At 36.1% G+C, this 20551-nt stretch overlaps 1 protein-coding gene across 5 annotated transcripts in view; it reads left to right on the top strand.

Annotated features, from left to right (window-relative positions):
* Window positions 1–20551, top strand: part of LRP2 (LDL receptor related protein 2) — a 116887-nt gene that overhangs the window by 28917 nt on the left and 67419 nt on the right. For all 5 annotated transcript variants that reach the window (XM_068686727.1, XM_068686724.1, XM_068686726.1 and 2 more), the window contains exons 5-20: window positions 507–617; window positions 740–853; window positions 1993–2109; window positions 3212–3355; window positions 4719–4838; window positions 7787–7915; window positions 9452–9621; window positions 11908–12131; window positions 12972–13178; window positions 14883–15085; window positions 15719–15859; window positions 16759–16962; window positions 17836–18028; window positions 18542–18667; window positions 18901–19031; window positions 19740–19877. In XM_068686727.1, coding sequence (XP_068542828.1) covers window positions 507–617; window positions 740–853; window positions 1993–2109; window positions 3212–3355; window positions 4719–4838; window positions 7787–7915; window positions 9452–9621; window positions 11908–12131; window positions 12972–13178; window positions 14883–15085; window positions 15719–15859; window positions 16759–16962; window positions 17836–18028; window positions 18542–18667; window positions 18901–19031; window positions 19740–19877 — 2472 coding nt within the window. The remainder of the gene's footprint in view (window positions 1–506; window positions 618–739; window positions 854–1992; window positions 2110–3211; window positions 3356–4718; window positions 4839–7786; window positions 7916–9451; window positions 9622–11907; window positions 12132–12971; window positions 13179–14882; window positions 15086–15718; window positions 15860–16758; window positions 16963–17835; window positions 18029–18541; window positions 18668–18900; window positions 19032–19739; window positions 19878–20551) is intronic.

Genomic DNA, 20551 nt, shown 5'->3' with positions numbered 1-20551 from the left:
TCCTTGGTTTAATTAGAACAAAAGGTTAAAAATGTGAAGTCTTTGGATGTGAGAGCTTGCAAAATTCTAAGAGGATCTAGGGACTGTAAACTTCAGGAACTTCTTTTCTACCTAAACACTTTTGTTAAAATTAATAAAGTATAAAACTGAAATACTAGAAAATAAAAAATGTTCACTACTTGTTCTCCTTTCATATTGCATCATCTTCTGTCATATTATAAACTCTTTGGATTGTGAATAGTTTTGAGCTGCATGAGGGCATCTGATTTTTCCCTAATTTTTTTGTAATGATTTTTAGTAACTACATAGAGGATATTGTTAAATAGCTGTTAGAGGAGACATGTATTAGATAAATGGGTTGTTTTTCAGTTGTAGTAGTATAGCAAGTTGTATATTCCTGGTTTATTTTCCAATAAATCAAGATAATCCAATGGATATTTGGATATGTATGACTCATAGTCTATGGTCTAATACCTATGCTAATACCAAGGGATTTCTTATTGTAGGCTACCCAAGATGTGAGCAGTTATCCTGTGCAAATGGAGCATGTTTTAATGCAAGCCAGCGATGTGATGGCAAAGTTGATTGCAGAGATTCTTCTGATGAAACAAACTGCAGTAAGTACCACATGCAGAGAGATCCCAAACAAATTAACTTTAAAAGATGGTTGATAAAGTACAAGATTTGTGATTTTCTGACAGATGTCCTGTATGTTTTTCTGTGCTAATATCTCTTTCAGCACATGGATGTACCAGTATGCAGTTTCAGTGTGCTAATGGAGAATGTATCCCACGAGCCTTTATCTGTGACCATGATGATGACTGTGGAGACAGGAGTGATGAAAATTCTTGCAGTATGAGGGTTTTTTTTTTTTTGCCTTTTTTTTTTTTTTTTGTGTGTCTTCTTCTCTTTCTTTAAATTCTTTACTAAGAAGTGGTTCAAGTGCACAGCACATAACAAAAAATAGATTGCTTGGCTATCTGACCATAAGAAGCTAGTCACCGTTCTACACAGTATAATTTTTTTTGCAGTAGCAGTGCTGCGTCAATGAACTTTTTTCCAGACTGACTTTGCTGCATAAGCACCTTACTAAGCAGTAACTATTTGAATGTGCTGGATTCAGTGACAGCTTGCTTCTTGATGTTCTTGTCATTTTGTTCAGTTTAATATGGTCCAAAGGTAAATATTTTTTTTTTTGGTCCCCAAATTGGTTTGGTTCCTTTTTTGCATTTTTATTTTCTGTTCATGTCAGGTTTTAAATTCACAGTTCTCTTTCTGGAAATTTCTTGCTTATTCCATTCTTCATGCTCAGGTATTCCAGGGTATTGCATCTCCAACCAACATCATCGATACAAAGCTGTCACTTACAGAGGTCCCCCATTGATGATGGGATCTGAGTTAATTTTATCTTGTGTATTGTTGGAAGGCCATATGTTGCCATTTAGTTTCTCTATCCTAACAAGGACCTAACGTCAGCATGACTTCTTTCCCCTAGGATATTTCTCTGTTATCTCTTTGGCAATGTCTGTCCTTTGGAGGACCCGTAAATGTTTATGAATTCTTACCAGGGAATGCTTAACAACCATGGAGGGCTTATACAGTGCTGGACATGAATGTTGTTTGAGTTTTTTACTCTCTTTCTCTGAGTACAAGGCATACAAGTATCTTTACCCCCGATACCTTGGGTATCATCTTGTTATGTCCACCTTCAAGAATCTTGGTAATAATGTCTAGTACATCTAGTTGCAAAATTAGTTGAGAAATTTAGCCTATCTTCTCATTTCTGTAATAAAAACCACCAGTGTTATTTTAAAATAAAATTCATACCTGAAACCATAGCAAAACAACACTGTTTACAATATACATGAGATATGGAACTACCTCAGTTTTACAGGAGAGATCATAAATGATTATTCATCTACCAGACCAAAGTAGTATTTTGAGCATTTTGTAATTTAGAGTACATGGATTTACTGGTGTTCCTTTCCTTAGCTTATGCAACTTGCAGAGGCAATTTCTTCACTTGTCCAAGTGGCCGCTGCATTCATCAGAGCTGGATATGTGATGGAGATGATGATTGTGAAGATAATGAAGATGAAAGAGGATGTGGTATGTATTAATGCTAATTTCTAATGATGATGTTTTCGGAAGAAGTCCTCACTAAGCTAATTCTGTGGAATAATGACCAATCAAGATGTTTTTAGATTGTTTTCATTCTGTGAAAACCATCACATTCCATCTTTACCACTTTTTTTTTTTTTTAATTTATGCAATACTTAGTATATTGTAGTGTATATGATAATTATTGCTGTGATATTAAGTATGATGCAAACTAAGTTTATCATATAGCAACAGCAGCTTATTCTTGCTTGACTTTTGAAGTCAGTGTTCTTTTGTTGATTTCTGTAGGCAGAAGGTAGGTCTTCACTGAAAGTGATAATTCTCACTGTTGTAAGTAAAATGAGCTTTTCAATAATTACTTTTTTTTCATGAACTTTCTAGGAATAGTTACTTTGTAATAGAAGAAGAGCTGAACTGTTTGATTCTTCCTTCTGTATGCAAACTATTCAGATTTTACCTTCAAAAAATAATTATAGGCATGTACATGTAATCAGAATTTTTTCCAGTATTCTGTTTGCAGGGTGTTCTTTTTTTTCTTTTCCTGTGAAAATTTTTAGGTTATCCATTAGAGAGACATAAGGCTTCTATTAACCAAAAAAAAATAAAACAACAAAAAAAGCTTGATAATGAGAATAACTCGGTTCCTGCCAAGATCTGTCATGCAAGAAACAGAAATTTGAATGAATAAAAGCGTGTTTTTTTTTTTCTCTTTCATTGGCCTTTTCTATGATAAGTGTTCTCCACTTCATTTAAACAGCCTTTATATGTTTTTAGACCACAAAACCGTGTTTCCATTGCTGGGGTACCAGTTACTCTAAAACTAAATTCTTTTACTTTTTCTAAACACCACCAAAAATGAAAAGAATTAATATGTCTGCACAAGTATTGTTTGCATTGTAGTTTGACGGTAAAAGAAAGAGCACGACAAGGAAGTATAGATGATACCTCTTTTATAGTCTTTCCCAGCTGTGTGCAGGAATCAGAAACTGAATAATGAATAATTGAGATGCTTTGGGAAGGTTTTAGGGAAGAAACTTCAAGTATTATTTGAAACATATTCCTCAATTAGGCCTGTTTCTCTTCTCCACAGAAAGTGGTCATCATGAATGCTACCCAGGAGAGTGGGCCTGCCCTGGGTCAGGGCATTGCATTCCAATTGGGAAAGTGTGTGATGGAGCTGCAGACTGCCCTGGAGGAGAAGATGAAACTAACATCACTGCTGGCAGACACTGTAGTATGTATTAGAATCAAAAGCATATGTAGAACAGCAGAAATGTCTGTATTGGTATCTTTTCACATTTACCTTTTATCTGCTAAACAAAGCAGAAATTTCGGAACCTTGCTATTTTATTGGTACTGTTTTGTTTGAATGGTCTGAAAAAGGCATACATGTTGTGAACAAACCACTCCTTTCATAAATCTGTGCATCAAGTTTCACAGATGAGGATTTTAATTCCCTCTATATATCCTAAAATGTACTCTGGAAGGCTTGGACAGGTGTGCTGTATGCCTTTTAAATTTAAGTATTTGTGTTTTTCTGTAAGCAAAAAGGAATGCTGAGTACTGTTTGGAACACAGGACTGAATCACTCTGTTGTATGCCTTGGCTAAGTCACTTAGATTAGAGTTTTCAAAAATGTCTTTTCACCTGGGATATCTGGTTCATCAGTTGGTGGTGTACATTTATTTTACATTTTCACATATTTTATATTTACATATATAAAATATTTACATATTTTACATTTTCAATTTTTAGGAAGAGGAAAATTTCTATTAATGAAACCGTGCCATTTGGGATAGGAAGACAGGAAAAAATAACAGGAATTTAAAACTTATCATAAGAGCACCTCGTGCTTTGCTAAATGATGTAGTTGTGACATCAGATGTGGGCTGCAAAATGAATTGTTTAACAAAAACTGTTAAGAGAATGAAGAAGGAAAGGAAGTAGGAGGAAGTCAGCAAGTGCTCTACAGTTTTAATTTGGTCACCTGTCATGGAACTGTTCATTAGTTATTAGTACAAAGAAAAGGAAGAGGGATAAAGGTAAAAAGAACAAAGACAGGAGAAAAAGATGTGTTTTTCTATGGACACAGTCCATCCAGTATATTCCAATGTATTGGAGTAGTAGGCATATTCTTAATACAATGAAATAGGTTATTTTTTCAGCGTAAAACAGTAAATTATGAGGTTATGTGCCAATAGATGGAGCTCAAGGAGGCATTGTTCATGAGTAGGTTTTGTGGAACCAGAGAAAGGTATGGTGTGTTGCAGATGGCTTCCTCTGTGCATCTGTTCACATGACATTCTTACTAGTGGTGTCTCTTAGAATATTAGTTCTTCTCCTTTAACTCTTATTCTCAAACTCTATTATAAACGTTAGCCTACCTTTCATTTCCTTGCCTGCATGTGTGTGACCATATGGGATTTTTGTGGAACTTCAGACATCATTTCATGTGCATGTTTGTTCTAAGAAACTGTTCCTGAAATTGTAGATTAATCATTGAAAAGGCTATAGTGTTTTGACTGTCAAGTGAGGGAAAGCTGTTCTGCCAGTAATAGCTATACTTGTATTTCTGAACTATTTCATTTCCTTTTTAGACATATCACACTGTGCTGCTCTGAGCTGCCAGTATCGCTGTCATTCCTCTCCTTCAGGAGGGATGTGTTACTGCCCTGCGGGATATACCATAAGTAGCAATGACAGTCGTACTTGTATTGGTAAGTGAAATACAGTGACTGAGATATCTGGTACCTTCTCACAGCTCAGGGGGAAAGTGGATACTGGAAAGCTGAGTTCCAAGTGGATGGTTGTACTGGCAAATAGAGAATCTCTAAAGTCAGCAAAAGAATAACTATCTAAATAGTACAACAGTTACATGGTGACACAGAAAAAAAAAACAAGCAGATATCATAAAGATGAATTCAATAAGACCGTTAAGGACATAGTGAGAGCATGATCATGTTTAAGATGATTTATTCTTGGGTGGTGCTTTCCTTATCAAATTGTGTTAGAGGTCTTTTAGTGATTAGATGAGTGGAATATGTTTCTGCTTCAGAGATGTGTTGTGCTGTATGGCTGGAGAATCAGGTAATGATGTTCAACTGTTCAGGACTTTTTGAAAGTGGATGGATGTGAAGACAGTAGAACATTTGTACTTCAGAATGAAAATAGGGCTTTGTATTTGCACTATGGAGTAGCTGTATCTTCTGTGACATACCAGTATAGACGTTATTTACACGAAAATGAATTTTTGCAAGAATGTAAAGGTAAGTGAGGTATTTTTGTGCTTGATTTCTATTCTTTATCTGCCATACATTAGGAGCACAAACTGTTGGTGATATAAATGATTTATCTCAGTAATTGGATATATAGTAACTTCAGAATTATGATATTTAGCACTGCCTGATGACAAATATTTACCCAGATTCTTTTATCAACTTTCAACCCAAGCTGTGGTGCTAGTGCTATTAAAAGTATTCCAGGTGCTCCATCTTTCATGAGATTTCTGTATTGTCAAGAATATTGGGTAGCCTGGGGCTATATGAGCTGCAGTGGCAGCATGGTTGCTCTTAGTAGAAAGGAGGAGTCAATGCACTGACTCCAGGCACAAAATTGTTCTTCCAGTCTTATGTGGGAAATACAGGAAGGACACATTTGCAAACCTGGTGCAGTTTAAGTGAGTCTTTCGTTATTCTCCTTGACTACCTTGTAAACCTAGCTGTTTGATTCTGTCTTGGAAATTCAGATCAATATATTTCGGTTTGCAGAGATGAACTAAATACGTTTGTAGTGAAACACTTGCGATGGAGGAAGAGTATAGTGTACAATTCCAGATCTTATTTTTAATCAGTCTTACTGGTTTACAGGCAGAAGAATTAAGCCATAGTATTAGCAAAGTGTATCTTCTCTTCGTTTGCTTCTGTCTCACTGTATACTTATGATTTTTAAGATGCATGGAAGCTGGAAAGCTACTGACAACATTTTTTCAGTACCAAAATGTACTATCTAGGAAATACTTCATTTTTACTTATGTATCAGCACATATTTAAAAACAGAAATTTCAGTGTGAATAATATTTGAGATTTCATTTTCTTCATTTTTGGCTTAACAAAAGAATTGTCAGTTTCCAGCAATATAGCATACTGGTAACACTGAGTTTTCAAGTGAAGGAGGTCAGGCTTTTAATGTTACAAAATCATGTGTTAATTAGTGTTAAAAATCTCCTGGGCTTTAAATAATGACAGATATCATGAGACATCAGACAATGCTCAGACCTGATTTTTTTTAATTCTTTTTTTTTTTCAAGACATAATTATAAAAATTCATGTTTTTACAAGAAGGTTAGGCTAATACTTCACTGTTTTCAAAGTAAAAGATTCTGCAGCAACCCTGGAAATTTCTTTTAGAGCATGTCTGTGAGAACTTGCTGAGTTGTCCTTGTTGCAAACTCTACTTATATAGTATTTTGCATGCCAGAGTGAACTTCTTTCCTTGTACTTTTTGCTGTCTGGTTGTGGTGTGCAGCCAGCTTTTAATTGGAAACCAGACACCTGTGTTAGCGTGGTACCAAGTCTGAGCTAGTAAACGCTGCCTTTTAGCAGGGCTTGTGTGCTGATTTCACGCCAGTGGCCAAGTAAACTTCACAATACCGTTCTTTCACTCCACCTCCTCAAAGGAAGAAGGAGAGAAAATATGATTAAATTGAAAAAAAAAAAAAAAAGGTGGTGGTGGTGAAAAAAAGATAATTTAATCAAAGGGAAAAGAGAAAAAAAATAAGCAAAGGCTGAGCAGAAGCAAGGAGAGAGAAAACAGTTATTCTCTGCTTCCCATCAGCAAGCAATGCTTGGCCACATTTTGGGAATCAGGGCCTCAGTAAGCATAGTGGTTGTTTTGGAGGACAGACATTTTCATAACAAGAGCCCTTCCTTCTCTTACTTTTTTTTTTTTTCCAGTTTTATGGCTGAGCGTGCCATCACAGGTATGGATTATCCCTTTGGTTGACTCTGGTCGGCTGCCCTGGCTGTGTCCTCTCCCTGCCTCTTGCCCACCCCAGCCTGCTGGCCTTGGGGAGCTTGGAGCAAGTCTTGGTGCTGTGCCAGCGCTGCTGAGCAGTGGACATAACGTTGGGGTGATGTTGGTGCTGTTCTAGCGACAAGTGCAGAGCACAGCACTACGTGGGCTGCTGTGGGGAAAGTTAACTCCATCCAAGTCAGACCCAGTACAGCTTGTTAGCTTGACTCAATACCATGCTCAGGTTAAGATATGGCTCACCTTCAGAGAAATCCAGCCAGGTGTGCATGTGTGTATATGAAATGTACTTGCATCTAGTGCAGCAAGAATGCTGCATAGATAACTTACATGTTGTGGAAAGTAGACAATAACATCCCTTCCCTTCCAATCATTTTTCCTCTTCACCTAGCAGTTTTTTTTTTTTTAATTGGGTAGGTCACTGGGTAGCAAAAAACAGTTGTTCTCTTATCTAGAAGTAGAAAATTGAAGCATTTGTGAAAAAAATAAAAAGAAGACATACAAAACTTCTTTTCCTATGTCATCATTTTGCAAACATACAAAACAAGCAGAGAGGACAAACTTGAAGCTTCCCAAATGCAATGCCATTCCTTTTATACAAGTCCTTGTTTATAAATATACCTTGTTCACTTAACAGATTTTGATGACTGCAAAATGTGGGGTGTCTGTGACCAGTTGTGTGAAGATCGTGTGGGACATCATCAGTGCCACTGTGTGGAAGGTTATTTCCTAGAGCATCATCGACACTGTAGGGCCAACACCTCAGGTTAGTGCAAGAAGTGCAAGAGTCTTTTGCTGTTGTTGGACTAATAAATAGAATTTAAAATGAGGCAGCTTTCAAAACTATAACATACATCTTGAGGTTTTAAGGTCAGGACAGCATTCAGAACATCAGCAGAGGTCAACAAGAGACTGGCCTGTATGTGCTGGCACCTGTATGCTGGTGGAGCTGGCCGCCTGAGCAGAGCTGCTTCTCTCCAGAACCATGGCTTTGGGGCCCCAGCCCTTATTCAGAATTCATGACCTCCCCAGATTTGGGAGATCCTTGCCAGAGCCGTACTTAATAGATGAGTTCTTGTTCCTGTGGGAGGCAGTTTCCTGACCCAGGTTTCCTGACCCACTTGCTGTGTAACTCCGTGGGAGCGAAAAATCAGGAAAAATCCCCCTTTTTTAGGAGAACTGTACCATGCAGGAAAATGTTTTTGCTGAATTGTGAGTTCAAACGCAACAATGCTTGCCTCACACAGAGTGTGGTTCCCCATCAACAGTAGGCAGCTCCTCCTGGTTGTTCACCTCCTGCTCTGTTCTGAAAGCAGACCCTGGGAAGCTCTTTTTCTGTGGAGATGTAAGAGCCTGCCAGGCTTTTGTGTGAGACAGGTGTTCCTGCCTGCAGGAATGGGAGTCCCTGCTTGGCATGGCTGATTAGCAGTCTTGCTTTTCTGAAAAGCATGAATTTCCCAGTTCCCTCCCCCTTCTTTCTTTGCAACTGCTGCAGAGCAGCCATCATTCTGCAATTTTCTAAATATGTCCTCAAAAAGACAGAATTTTTGGAGCTAATGAAATTTGACTGTATTAAGATGTGCATATGCCAGCACAAGGAAAGATTATTCTGTTTTGAGGAAAGTTCTGTATCCTTCACAAGAAGCTTTCCATTCAAACTAGTGTTACTCTTAGGCCACTGAGTTGTTCTTGTGTTGATTTTCTATCATTATTGTGGAGTTCATACATGCTCTAAATCGGTTTTCTTGGATTCATTGTTACTGGGGAGGGTTCTCAGTGTAAGGTAAGATTTGGAGTTAAATATATTCTTCACAGACATACATTAAACCTTTCAACAGACACCTACTTTGGAAATGAACTTCCCTTCAAAGACTTACTGGAATCTCTCTTCTGCTGTAAGATACAGCAGAGACCTTCTGAGGAGATGAGGGAATAAAGAAGGTGGAAAGAACAGTACAGAAAAAGCCTAAGGAACATGGTCTGCCTGCAAGAATTAAAAAATATCTGCATCCCATTGGGCAGAAAAATCTTGAGAAAAAATATACTTTGATTAAAGGAGATAGGAGAATTGAATCTTTAGGAGTTAAGATGCACAGAAGTTTTGTAAAAGTTTTTTCTGGCAGAGCTTTAAACACGTATTGCTGCCTGGTTTGCATCAAGACTGGAAACTGAAGGCAAATCAAAGCAAATTTGTAGTCACATAGAACCATCTATCCAGGATGTATATATGTATGTATTACAGTGTCCCTTTACAAATAGCTCAGTTGCAGCGTAGTGATTTATTTGTCACCCTTGCTTTCAGCTGGTGTTGCGTCAATTATTTTTTCTAATGGCCGGGATTTACTGATTGGAGATCTTCATGGAAGAAGTTTTCGTACTTTGGTGCAGTCACAGAATCGTGGTGTTGCAGTTGGAGTGGACTTTCACTTTTATTTACACAGGATCTTTTGGACTGATACAGTGCAAGATAAGGTGGGTATAAATTTTGAGAATAATAAATTTTTGTGTATGTGGAAGTAGAGAACAGCCAGAAGCTGAATGTGTTGATAGGCTTTCATTTTTGAGAGCACAAGCTGGCCGTATTTTTGTTTTCTAACAAAAAAGCCCCTTGAAATGTTTTATGTTAATGACTGCATTTTTCAAGCTATACTATTACATGTGACATATTTAACAAAGAATCCTATTATGTGGGAATGTCTTGAGCAATTTTTAATTTTATTTGTGATGGAGTCCAAAAAACTAATTAAGAGAAATAGTAGACATTCTTTCAAAACTGGATAATTTTTTCTTGGCAATTTTTTGGAACATGATCATTTAAAATGTAAAAACTGTGTGCCTTCCAAGATGATAAAAATCAAATTTCTTCATATACTTCAAATAGCACTGTAATTGAGCCTAGATAACAAATATTGACAGTATTTTGTGTAATAAGCCAATATCTTGTTACATTTTTTTTTTTAAGAGGAAATATTTTAGCTTCAAGGTAGGGTATAACAGAGTAATTAAAAAAAAAACCCACACATACAAAAAAAAGAAAACACACACAAAAAAAACCCACAAAACAGTCTGGAGACCCTTGTGAAAGTTAGACATCACCCTTCTTCTTTCTTCTCCATGCGTAACTTAATGAAACAAAAAAAGTCCCAGATCAAATGGTGAAACTCCAGAATCTTCATCCCTGTGTTGGCTGCCATGCAGAGTAAAGAAGAATCCGTGGCCTGCCTCCTGCTGACACCATGTATGCATCAGTTTGGTGTCGCTGTCATTACGAACCTACTTAGAGCTGAAAAGTAGCATTTTCACTACAGTGCCAATGTTACTTCTGTTGGAAAGCACACTGCATGGCTTTCAAGTAGGACAGGAAATGAGCACACAAATTTTTACTTGTTATCAGTTCTGGCATTTTTATTTTCACTGCAGGGAGTTCCTGTTACTGTGATTGCATTGATAGTAGCTGTGTTAAGTCAGGGTCAAATCTGAACTTTCATGAGACAGGAGATTTATCTTATGTCTGTAAAAGGTGCAAATACAAGGTAATATGTGTTTTTCCACTGCATACCCCATATGGCCAGGACTGCCTTTTTATCTGCCCCAATATTGTTCAATTTTAAGTAATTAATTAGGATTAATTAATCTAATTAAATCATAACTAGAGCACCCTGAAGCAAACAATGACATTAAGAATATTCTTGTATGATATGCATTTCTATTCTTAAATTATACTTAAATTCTAAGTATTATTAGGGATTTATTTTATTTGCCTTTGTTTTTTCTTTTCAAAGATTAAGATGAACTAAAACAGCAACTTGCGGGTTATGTACATTGTCACCTTTATCTCATGTGGTGTACTGCCTTCTCACTTAATGCCCACAAGTTCTTGCAGTAGCTAGGTTTCCAAAGAACACAATAGACAGTTACTGGTTTGCTCAGTTATCATTATTTGGACCTGAAGAATATTTAAAATTATACAACCATTTCAGCTGTTATTTTTTCTTGCATATATTTACTTGTGGTAATCTGTATTTTCATATAGATACATTTCAAACTTCATGCTGTTGTTCTGAGAAAGGGATAATGATTCCTAGCTTTTCATATTACCCAGCATTAGAATCACATGACTTCTGTATAATAACAAATTACTGCATTTATATTGCTTGCTTCATGTAGCTCTGAGCTTGCTTGTAAGATATTACTTCTACTTGAAGCATGATGCTGTTAAAATTAGTTTAAAATGAAAGAGAAACATAAGCAATGCTGAGCCTTCTTTTTGTCTGGATTGAGCTTTCCTTTACTTTCTTCAGTTTGCAAAGTAAATTTTCCTTGTGATTTCCCTCTAATGGCTGGTGCAGTAAGAGCTCCCCCATTGTTTCTGGCCACTCGTGAGAGCTTTGCTAAAGCCTGTTAATTTATTTCATTTAATGCAAATACCCTTTCTTGCCAGATTCCAGAAAAGCAATATGCACTTTTCTCATCTGTTTTTTAATCCAGAAACTTACCATATGTGCTAAAGAACAAGCCTATTTTGGCTTCTTACTTTATTTTTCTGAAATCCTAGTTAAAGACAAGCTTCCTGTATTTCTTGCATTGTTTTCAAAATCTTTGCCAAAAAAAAAATAAAAAAAATTAAGCTGTGCAATAGCTTAGTAAGTAATTTGATTTTATCTAGTGGCCTATTGTGAATCTGTGCTGAGTGTGATGACAAATGACTTGTGATTAGCAAAATGTCTTGAGTATTGATAATATTTGTATTGCTTTCAGGTTTTTTCTATTAATATTGATGGATCTGATTTCCAAGAAGTTTTAAATGTTTCAGTTGACACACCTGAAAATCTAGCAGTGGATTGGGTTAACAATAAACTGTATGTGGTTGAGACCAGTGTGAACAGAATAGATATGGTTAACTTGGATGGAACAAACCGTGTTACTCTTATTGCTGAAAATTTGGGAAATCCTAGAGGAATAGCACTTGATCCAACTGTTGGGTAAGTGAAAAGTGTCAGGTCATGATAAAATATACCAGAAATTCCTTTATTCACATGCACTAGGAGGAGAGCTAACAGACAGCTCTGGGTAGTTGTTTTAGAATCTTATCTAAAATCATTTAAACCTTCACATTCTATCCGAAACCGTTCTACATTACTGTGGGAGAGCTGTACATGGCTTTTAATTCCCTTTGTGTGGTGTCTGTTTTATTGCTTCAGCTCTATGTGCACAAGCACATATCTGAAATGTATCTGTATATGTACAGATATATTTTCAGACATAAGTATCTGTCTGAAAACAGCTAGACTGTGAAGTTGCTTCAAAGACTAGAAGTTATCCTTGAAGATTTGTGTTACCATCCCCAGATTTCCTAGTATCTGAAATAAAGTGGTGGGGTGAAGCTGGGGAAGCTAGTGTCTCATAGCCCAGTATGCTTCAGAAATGCATGTGAGCCATGGAAACTTAGATCTTCAGAGAACAGCATGAGGAGCTTTGTGCAGTTTACAGTGATGGATGCTGCTTTCATGATGCATGGATTTGTCACCTGTTTATTCTGGCAGCACACTTAAGTTTGTATTTTACAAAGAACACTCAGTATTTCTGAGGTCTTCTGGGTGAAAGCATGTTTCTTTCTGGATTCATTCTATAAAAGAAAATGCAGATCACTTCTTGGGCAGGATGCATGAAGTGTGTTTTCACTGTATGCTGAGAATTAAGCTCTGGTCTTCAAGACTGCTGTTTTTAAATGATGATATGGTTTCCAAATGCTATGTAAAATGTTGCTTTTTGGGGGTGCAATCTCACTGAAACATGAGACTTCTTTTTTTCTTTCTTTATAGTTATTTATTTTTCTCAGACTGGGATAGTCTGTCCGGTGATCCGAAAGTGGAAAGGGCCTTCATGGATGGCACAAACCGCCAGGATTTGATAAAAACAAAGCTGGGCTGGCCTGCTGGAATAACTCTGGATATTGTATCAAAAAGGCTTTACTGGGTTGACAGCCGGTTTGATTACATTGAGACTGTAACTTATGATGGACTTCAAAGGTAGGAGGAATATCATTCCTTGGAGGTTATAGATGTACTGATGATTTTGTATCAAGGTCAAAGATAAATTTGTCTAACAAAATGGGATTCATAAAGGATGAAAATTCCAACATAATGAATGTGATGTACCTTGATAATCTATGGTGTCATACTACTTCCGGAAAATCCCAGTTCCTTCATCATCCTTTGTCTTGTTTCTACATTGAATACCTGCTTACACTTTTTTATAATGTACTCTTACAGCTCACCACTATAGTACACATTTTGATAGTGTCTGCATGTTATTATTTTTGAATACTATGCATTGTCTCAGACCATCCTATCTTTGCATCTTTTTCACAAATGAATTTATTTAAACTGTTGATCTCCAAAACACCACTTTGTATAATGGGTATTAAGTGCATTGGGTTTTGATCTTTTTACACTTGATATATCTTGTTATATCAACGTTGTCAGAAATTACATCCTCACTCACCTTATTGTGATGCTGTGGAAAATATATCAGCATACAAGAAAGGAGCCTTTGAGTTTTTGTGGGACTGTTCCTTAAAGTATAGTGTTTAGAAGCCTGCTTATCTCTGTATCTGTAATAGGTCTCTATTACTCAAACACAAGACAAAATTGTTCACTTTCAACATACCTCTTACATAGTGACTTGAAAAGCAGTCCTCTCTCTGCTCAGCTGACTGGCTTATTGCTTAATGTGTTCTTTCACTTATTCTAAAAATAACACTGATATCTTTGATCTGCTCCTTTATCTGTATTTTTTTTCAAGGTTGTTTTCAGGGTTTAATAAGGCAAGAGCGTGTTTAGTAAAATCTCCGGTTTTTGGAGATAAAAACTTATCGCTAATAGCAACACCAAAAATCATGTAAATGTTGTGCAAGTGGGAAGAGGAGATGGCATAGTCATAAAACAATGTTAAGACATAGCTTACTGTCCAACTAATTGCATTTCGCATGCCTACAGCTTGAACCTAAATCACCCTGAAAACCATTAGAGTAGAACTGTAGAATTCATCTAATTTGTAGATCTTCCTTCAAGACTCTATGAAAATAATATTGTAGTGTTATTGTTATGTATTGTTTTGAGGGCTTATATGTCTCTTTCTCCCCCTAATGTTTATCTAGAAAAATATTGGTCCAATATCTTGCAAAGAATAGACACAATTTCTTTGGTTTTGCATGGGTGATTAGTTCAGGCCCCATTTCCACAAATCTCTTTTATATTTATTTATTTATTTATTTATTTATTTATTTATTTATTTATTTATTTTTACTGCCTACACTGGATTTTATTTTTGGCCGGTGGCTGTTGCAGCCCTAATATTTTTATGTTCAAGGCTTGAATATTTTAAAATGTTGCAGGTATCCTTTCATTTCCTCTGTTAGCCACTTTCTAATTTTCTCTCAGCATTTATGAATCTATTGTTGAGTTTTTGATTATTCACTGTTTTCCTGGAAGTGGCTAACATTTTTCATCTCCTTGTTTTCACTTTTCTATGTTTTCTCCTTATGCACCCTGTACGTTTAACTTCATATCTTCGGTTTATTTGTTCATTTTTGCCTGTACTTTTGCTGCTTTTATGTCTAGAGAAGTAAAAGCTAATGAATAAATTAATAATGCTGTGCTTTTTGATCTATTAAGAGAAGTTATTTTCTAGATAATATTTCGTAATTAATTAAAAATAAATCTTTATAACAGGAGAACAATAGCTCATGGAGGCTCAGTAATTCCTCATCCATATGGAATCACTTTATTTGAACACAATGTTTATTTCACTGATTGGACCAAAATGGCAGTGGTGAAAGCTAACAAGTTTTCAGAATCAAACCCTCAAGTGATCTACCAGTCTTCACTGAGACCTTACGGAGTGACAGTTTACCATGCTGCCAGGCAGCCATATGGTAAGACAAAGACTAGCTGATAAATAGTGATTTAGGCATTATCTTACCAAAAGATGCTAAAAATTATGGAAGACTTATTTTGCCGTAAAGAACAAATAATTAAGATACATAAATTTTTAGGACTGGTCTTTATCATGCAGTGCTTTCATCCAGGTCCTATAGCTAATGACATGCCAAATGCAACATCTAAAAGCGGGGCTGACAAAACATGTTGATATTTGGAAGAAACAAACTTGTGCTCATTGAATAGTTTTGGCATTTGGGACTTCCTCAACACCACAATAAGGGTGCAGTTGGAAAATGCTACCAGCGTGAATGAGTTTTGTGAGAAACATTTATAAAGTAGATTTATATGTGGAAATTTCCACCTTAATGATGGCCTCAGTGCCGTGCACTGAGCATATCTGTACAGAGCTAAATACCTTGAATGCTGGTTAGCTCAGGTGGGTCTTGAGTGCATTCCTGCAATCATACAACAACAGTTGTATAATTTCCATGTGATACGATTCCCACAGAATTCACATGATTTATTATGGATGCTGGAAAAATGCTGAAAAATCGGAATTATGATTAAAAAAAAATTGCCATTAGGTTTACAGCTGAAGTTATAATTGTACCTATATTATTTTCCAGTAAGAAATCCTTGTGGAAATAATAATGGAGGATGTGAACAGATCTGTGTTCTCAGCCACAAAACAGATAACGATGGACTAGGTTACCGCTGTAGATGTATACTGGGCTTTGACCTCCACATAGATGGGCAGCATTGTGTTGGTAAGAAAATGCCTTATGATTGCTGGAAATGATAACGTTCCATTAACTGTAGAGATGTTTCTGGAACCTCTCTTCTGTAGCATTGTGGGTTCAATATGCAAAGGACTTCATGTTTTTCTATCACAACTGTTTTATGTAATAATCTCTGCTGATGTTCATTTCAAGCCACAGCGACTTTAACTCACATTCTGTAGCATTTTAAGAGAGTTTGATATGGATTGTGTGTATAATTAAGCTCTTTGCCCTGAAATTAACTGTGGATGCTTGCTAATATGCAGATTTTGCATTATTTTTAACATTGTGAACTGCTCATTTACAGTATTGCACAAATCAAGTTGGTCTTCCTTTGAATAAGTATGACAAGAATAAGAAATTCAGGTTTGGGGTTGTGGGCTTCCATGAGGAATCCTCTGCTCTCTGGGTGGAGAATTGTCGCTAGGAGGTTTGCCATGTGCAGCTATTGGCAAATTAAGCCAGATATCTTGTCTGCAGTTTTACTGTTTAACCATGCAGTTATACTTCTGGCTACTCAGATATTGTCTGGCAATAAGGTGGCTCCACCAAGCCTTTTAGTTATTCTTATGTAGATCATTGTAAAGAGATCGGCATAGAAGATCTCTGCATCCATAGGGATAATGTTTCCTATAAAGGTATATCAGGACCACAGTAACAATGCAAGAGGAAGACCTGGCTATATCACCTAGTATTCTGGATTGGTTTTGTTTTTTTTTATGCTATTTTATTTTTCATGTCTGTGTATATTTAAATTCATATTGTATCAAGCTTTCTTCTTCGATTTCTAGGATAGTAGTGCTGCCAAAGGAAAACAAAGCTTTACAATTAATGCTCAGTTGTCTCACCCAGTAGGTAAAGGCTGTATCTGGTCTTTTCCTTTGCAGCTGTGCAGCAGTTCTTGCTGTTTTCATCCCAGCTAGCAGTGCGGGGGATTCCATTCAATCTTTCTACACAGGAAGATGTCATCATACCTGTAACAGGAAGCCCATCGTATTTTGTTGGAATTGACTTCTATGCTCAGGATGACACCATTTTTTTTTCAGACACAAGTAAAGACATGATCTATAAACAGAAAACTGATGGTTCAGGTGAGAAGCATTCTTAAGAAATTAAGAGTAATTGTGGTATGAAGAGTAGATTGTGTATTCCAAAAAAGCCGTACAAAAATCTCATTGTGAGATATACAGAAAAATCTGTGTCACCTCAATAATATGTAAAATGTTTGTTAAAACCATTTGTTTAACTCATATTAAGCTCATGAAAGTAGTTAGTCAAAAGTCTCTGACAAACTTGAGGAACGTGATTTGGAATTAACTATTTGTAGCACTTGTTACAAATTGTATTTGTCATCATCCATCTGTTCATGTATGAGACTGAGTTTCTCTGTTTTATTTCCCTATCTGGAGAGCAGGATGCTTGTCATGATACTGAAATACAGAAAAAGAACACTATGTTTGTGAGATGTTGGGAGTCCTCTATTTGTGGTAGTGTGAAGAGTCTATCTAATTTGTAATAATGATCAAAGGTATATTAAGTCACATACAGCGTTTTGAACTTGCTTGATGTCTTAGATCAGAGTAATGGTAGACCACAGCTGACAATCACTATTGAAAAAATAGGTAGGTCTGGTTGTTAAGATGTAACTAGAGGGACCGAACAATGTTGTGTCCTTACTGACCTTCATTCATGAAACTCCTTCCAGCAGAAGCTTGTTTTTTCTCATCTTGGCTAGTCATTACTTCTCCTCTTTTGAGTTTGTGCTTCTTAAGCATTATCACTCCTTCACCTGGAGCGAAGGGCACCCCCTTACACGCACACTTTGTTATTGTCTTTATATTAAGTAGCACAGAAGTAGCATTTTTACCAGAGAGAAGCACTAGTTTTGTGAACAGAATAATGCATTCAGGTTATTTCCTCTGTTCCTAAATATGTACAGTGATTGAGTGTGTTGTAAATTTTAGGAAGAGAAATTCTGACAGCTAATAGAGTGGAAAGCGTTGAAGATTTGGCCTTTGACTGGATCTCAAAGAATCTATACTGGACAGACCCTCGGTACAGAAGCATAAGTGTGATGAGGCTGGCAGATAAATCTAGAAGAGCTATTGTTCAGAATTTAAACAATCCTCGATCAATAGTGGTTCATCCTGTTATTGGGTAAATATTCTTTGATTCTTACTTGAAACTATATGAGCAAGCTAACCTATTTTGTTCACTACCCTGTAACGTTATATAATACTACCCTTAACTTTGACTGTAGGCATAAGTCAGAAGGATCAGGAAAATATTCTTTGTAATATGTGCACTTACTTGCAAATGTTACCTGGAGGATGTATTTTTGCTTGGGTCTTCCTCCCTGGTGATAGTTAATTGAAAGACGTAACAATTTGAACAGATATGTACATTTCCTGACAAAAGGAACAAAGCACTTAAGAAGATTTTGAAAATTGTTGCCCACAGGATAAATACTAATTGTCAGTACCACTAACAGTTGAGGAGGGGAGAGGGGGTCAACACGAAGTTGTGTTTTTTTTTTTTTTTTTTTTTAGGTATGTGAATATGTGGTACAAATAAGAATGTCAGTGTTGTTCACATATTTGCTCTGCTTAAGTACATTATATAAGCAGGCTTATATGTCATCTGATGTGTCTTCTTATGTTCTTCTTTCAGGTATATATTCTGGACAGATTGGTTCCGTCCTGCTAAAATCATGAGGGCCTGGAGCGATGGATCCCATGCCTTGTCAGTTGTGAATACAACACTAGGCTGGCCTAATGGCCTAGCAATTGACTGGAGGTAAGAGTAATACAGTTGTGTAAACTGTGTGCACTGGCACTTTGTTGTTGAAGATACATTTTTTTTCCAACTTGTTAGAAAGCCTGTGAAATGCAAGATATTTTCAGACAACACCCTTCCTTTCCTCTACGAACCTCTTGACAGATTTAGTATTGTTAATAGAGAAGACGTTAGTTCTTCCTAATAACATCTTTTTTCATTACTTCTACATGTGCCATTTTCATTACTTCTAGTTCTCTAAGGCTGTACTGGGTGGATGCCTTTTTTGATAAAATTGAGCACAGTACCTTTGATGGGCTGGACAGACGGACTCTTGAACGTATTACTCAGATGACTCACCCATTTGGCCTTACTATTTTTGGAGGTAAGTCTGACATTGAAAAGTATTATCTGTTAATATCAAAGAATTTTGTTCATATGATGATATGTGAGATAAAAAATACTGCCTTTGCAATATTGTTTTTGTACATAAAGCTGATGAAAGCTTCTGTAAAAATATGTTTAATACTACTGTTTTTTTCTAAGTCTGCTTTTATATATATTTTTATTTAAATCATATGAGTCAGATCAGTTAACTCAATTAGTGCAACAAAGCAGATATAATGTAGTAATTATAGCTTTCAAGTTGTGTGCTTGTGCTGGAAAGAATGTAAATCGCCTCCCCAGAGATGATCAGTAATTTCAGCATTTTATTAATTGTATGTAGAATTGATTGGATTTATAGTGTGTGTGAAGAAAGAATGCAGCATCTGATGCCTTTTGATATTGGGCAAAAATATCTTTTAAATATTTTAATGTTTTCTGAAGAGAAGTCTTAATGAATTGTTTTAAAAATTGTCCTGGAATTTGAAATGTCAGGAGAGTCTGTTATATCTGTCTGGCTCTAAGTTCTGTCTGCCTCTGACTGAAGGGACTCACTGCCTCTGAAATAAGTCCTTTAGTCTTTTTCAGGAAACAGCTATGAAAAGTTATTAAATTTACATGAAGTGCCTTGTGGTTTTATCTTGTGATGTTTGATCTTTTATGTAATTTTGCACTGTAACTGTAGTATGTTAAATGTCTTTCAAAACAGGTTATGCTTATTTCACTGATTGGAGACTTGGTGCAATAGTTCGAGTGAGAAAGTCTGATGGAGGAGAAATGACTATTATTAGGAGGGGCATTAGTAACATTATGCATGTGAAAGCATATGATGCTCATTCCCAAATAGGTGAGCTCATTTGTTGTGCAGATGAAAAACACAAAATACGGAATAAGAGGCAAAATATCAGGAAAGTAGACTTCTGTTTTCTATTTCAAAAATGGCCTTGCTGAATCAGAACTGTGACATGTGCAAGACCCAGCACAAGCACTTACAGTCTTAGGTTCCATATTTCAGTGTTTTGTAACTATATGCAGTTTTTCTCTACCATATCTATTACTGTATTTAATAACATTGTAAAATGGAAATATGACTCCATTGTATTTTGTGTCATTTTATCACGAATTACAACCTTGTATTTATCTTTTTCTGGTAGAAGTTTTAGTTAAACTGAACTACTTATTTCAAAGAATTGGGTAAACCTGTATTAAAGTACTATTCATAAAATAATCACTATGCATAAGTTGATAATTTTTTATTATTTTTACTATTGAATTCTATGCAGTTACATGATCTAAACAAAGAATTTGGTATTGTAGTTGACTTAGTAAAATACAGTATGCTTATTAAATGTGATCAAAGCTTGTGTTAAGTAAGGTTCATTACCAATTTGGTGTACAAACATAGGATCAGATATCCTAGCCTTGCTCAGCCAAAGGTCCTCATTTGCTGTAGAGTACTTATTTGCAAACATTTGCCAAAAAAATGGCAGAAAATTGGACAAAATTTTATAGCATGTTTTT

This window comes from Anas acuta, chromosome 6, assembly GCF_963932015.1.
Source record: "Anas acuta chromosome 6, bAnaAcu1.1, whole genome shotgun sequence".
NCBI classification, from domain to species: domain Eukaryota; kingdom Metazoa; phylum Chordata; class Aves; order Anseriformes; family Anatidae; genus Anas; species Anas acuta.
This window is presented reverse-complemented; position numbering and strand designations above follow the sequence as displayed.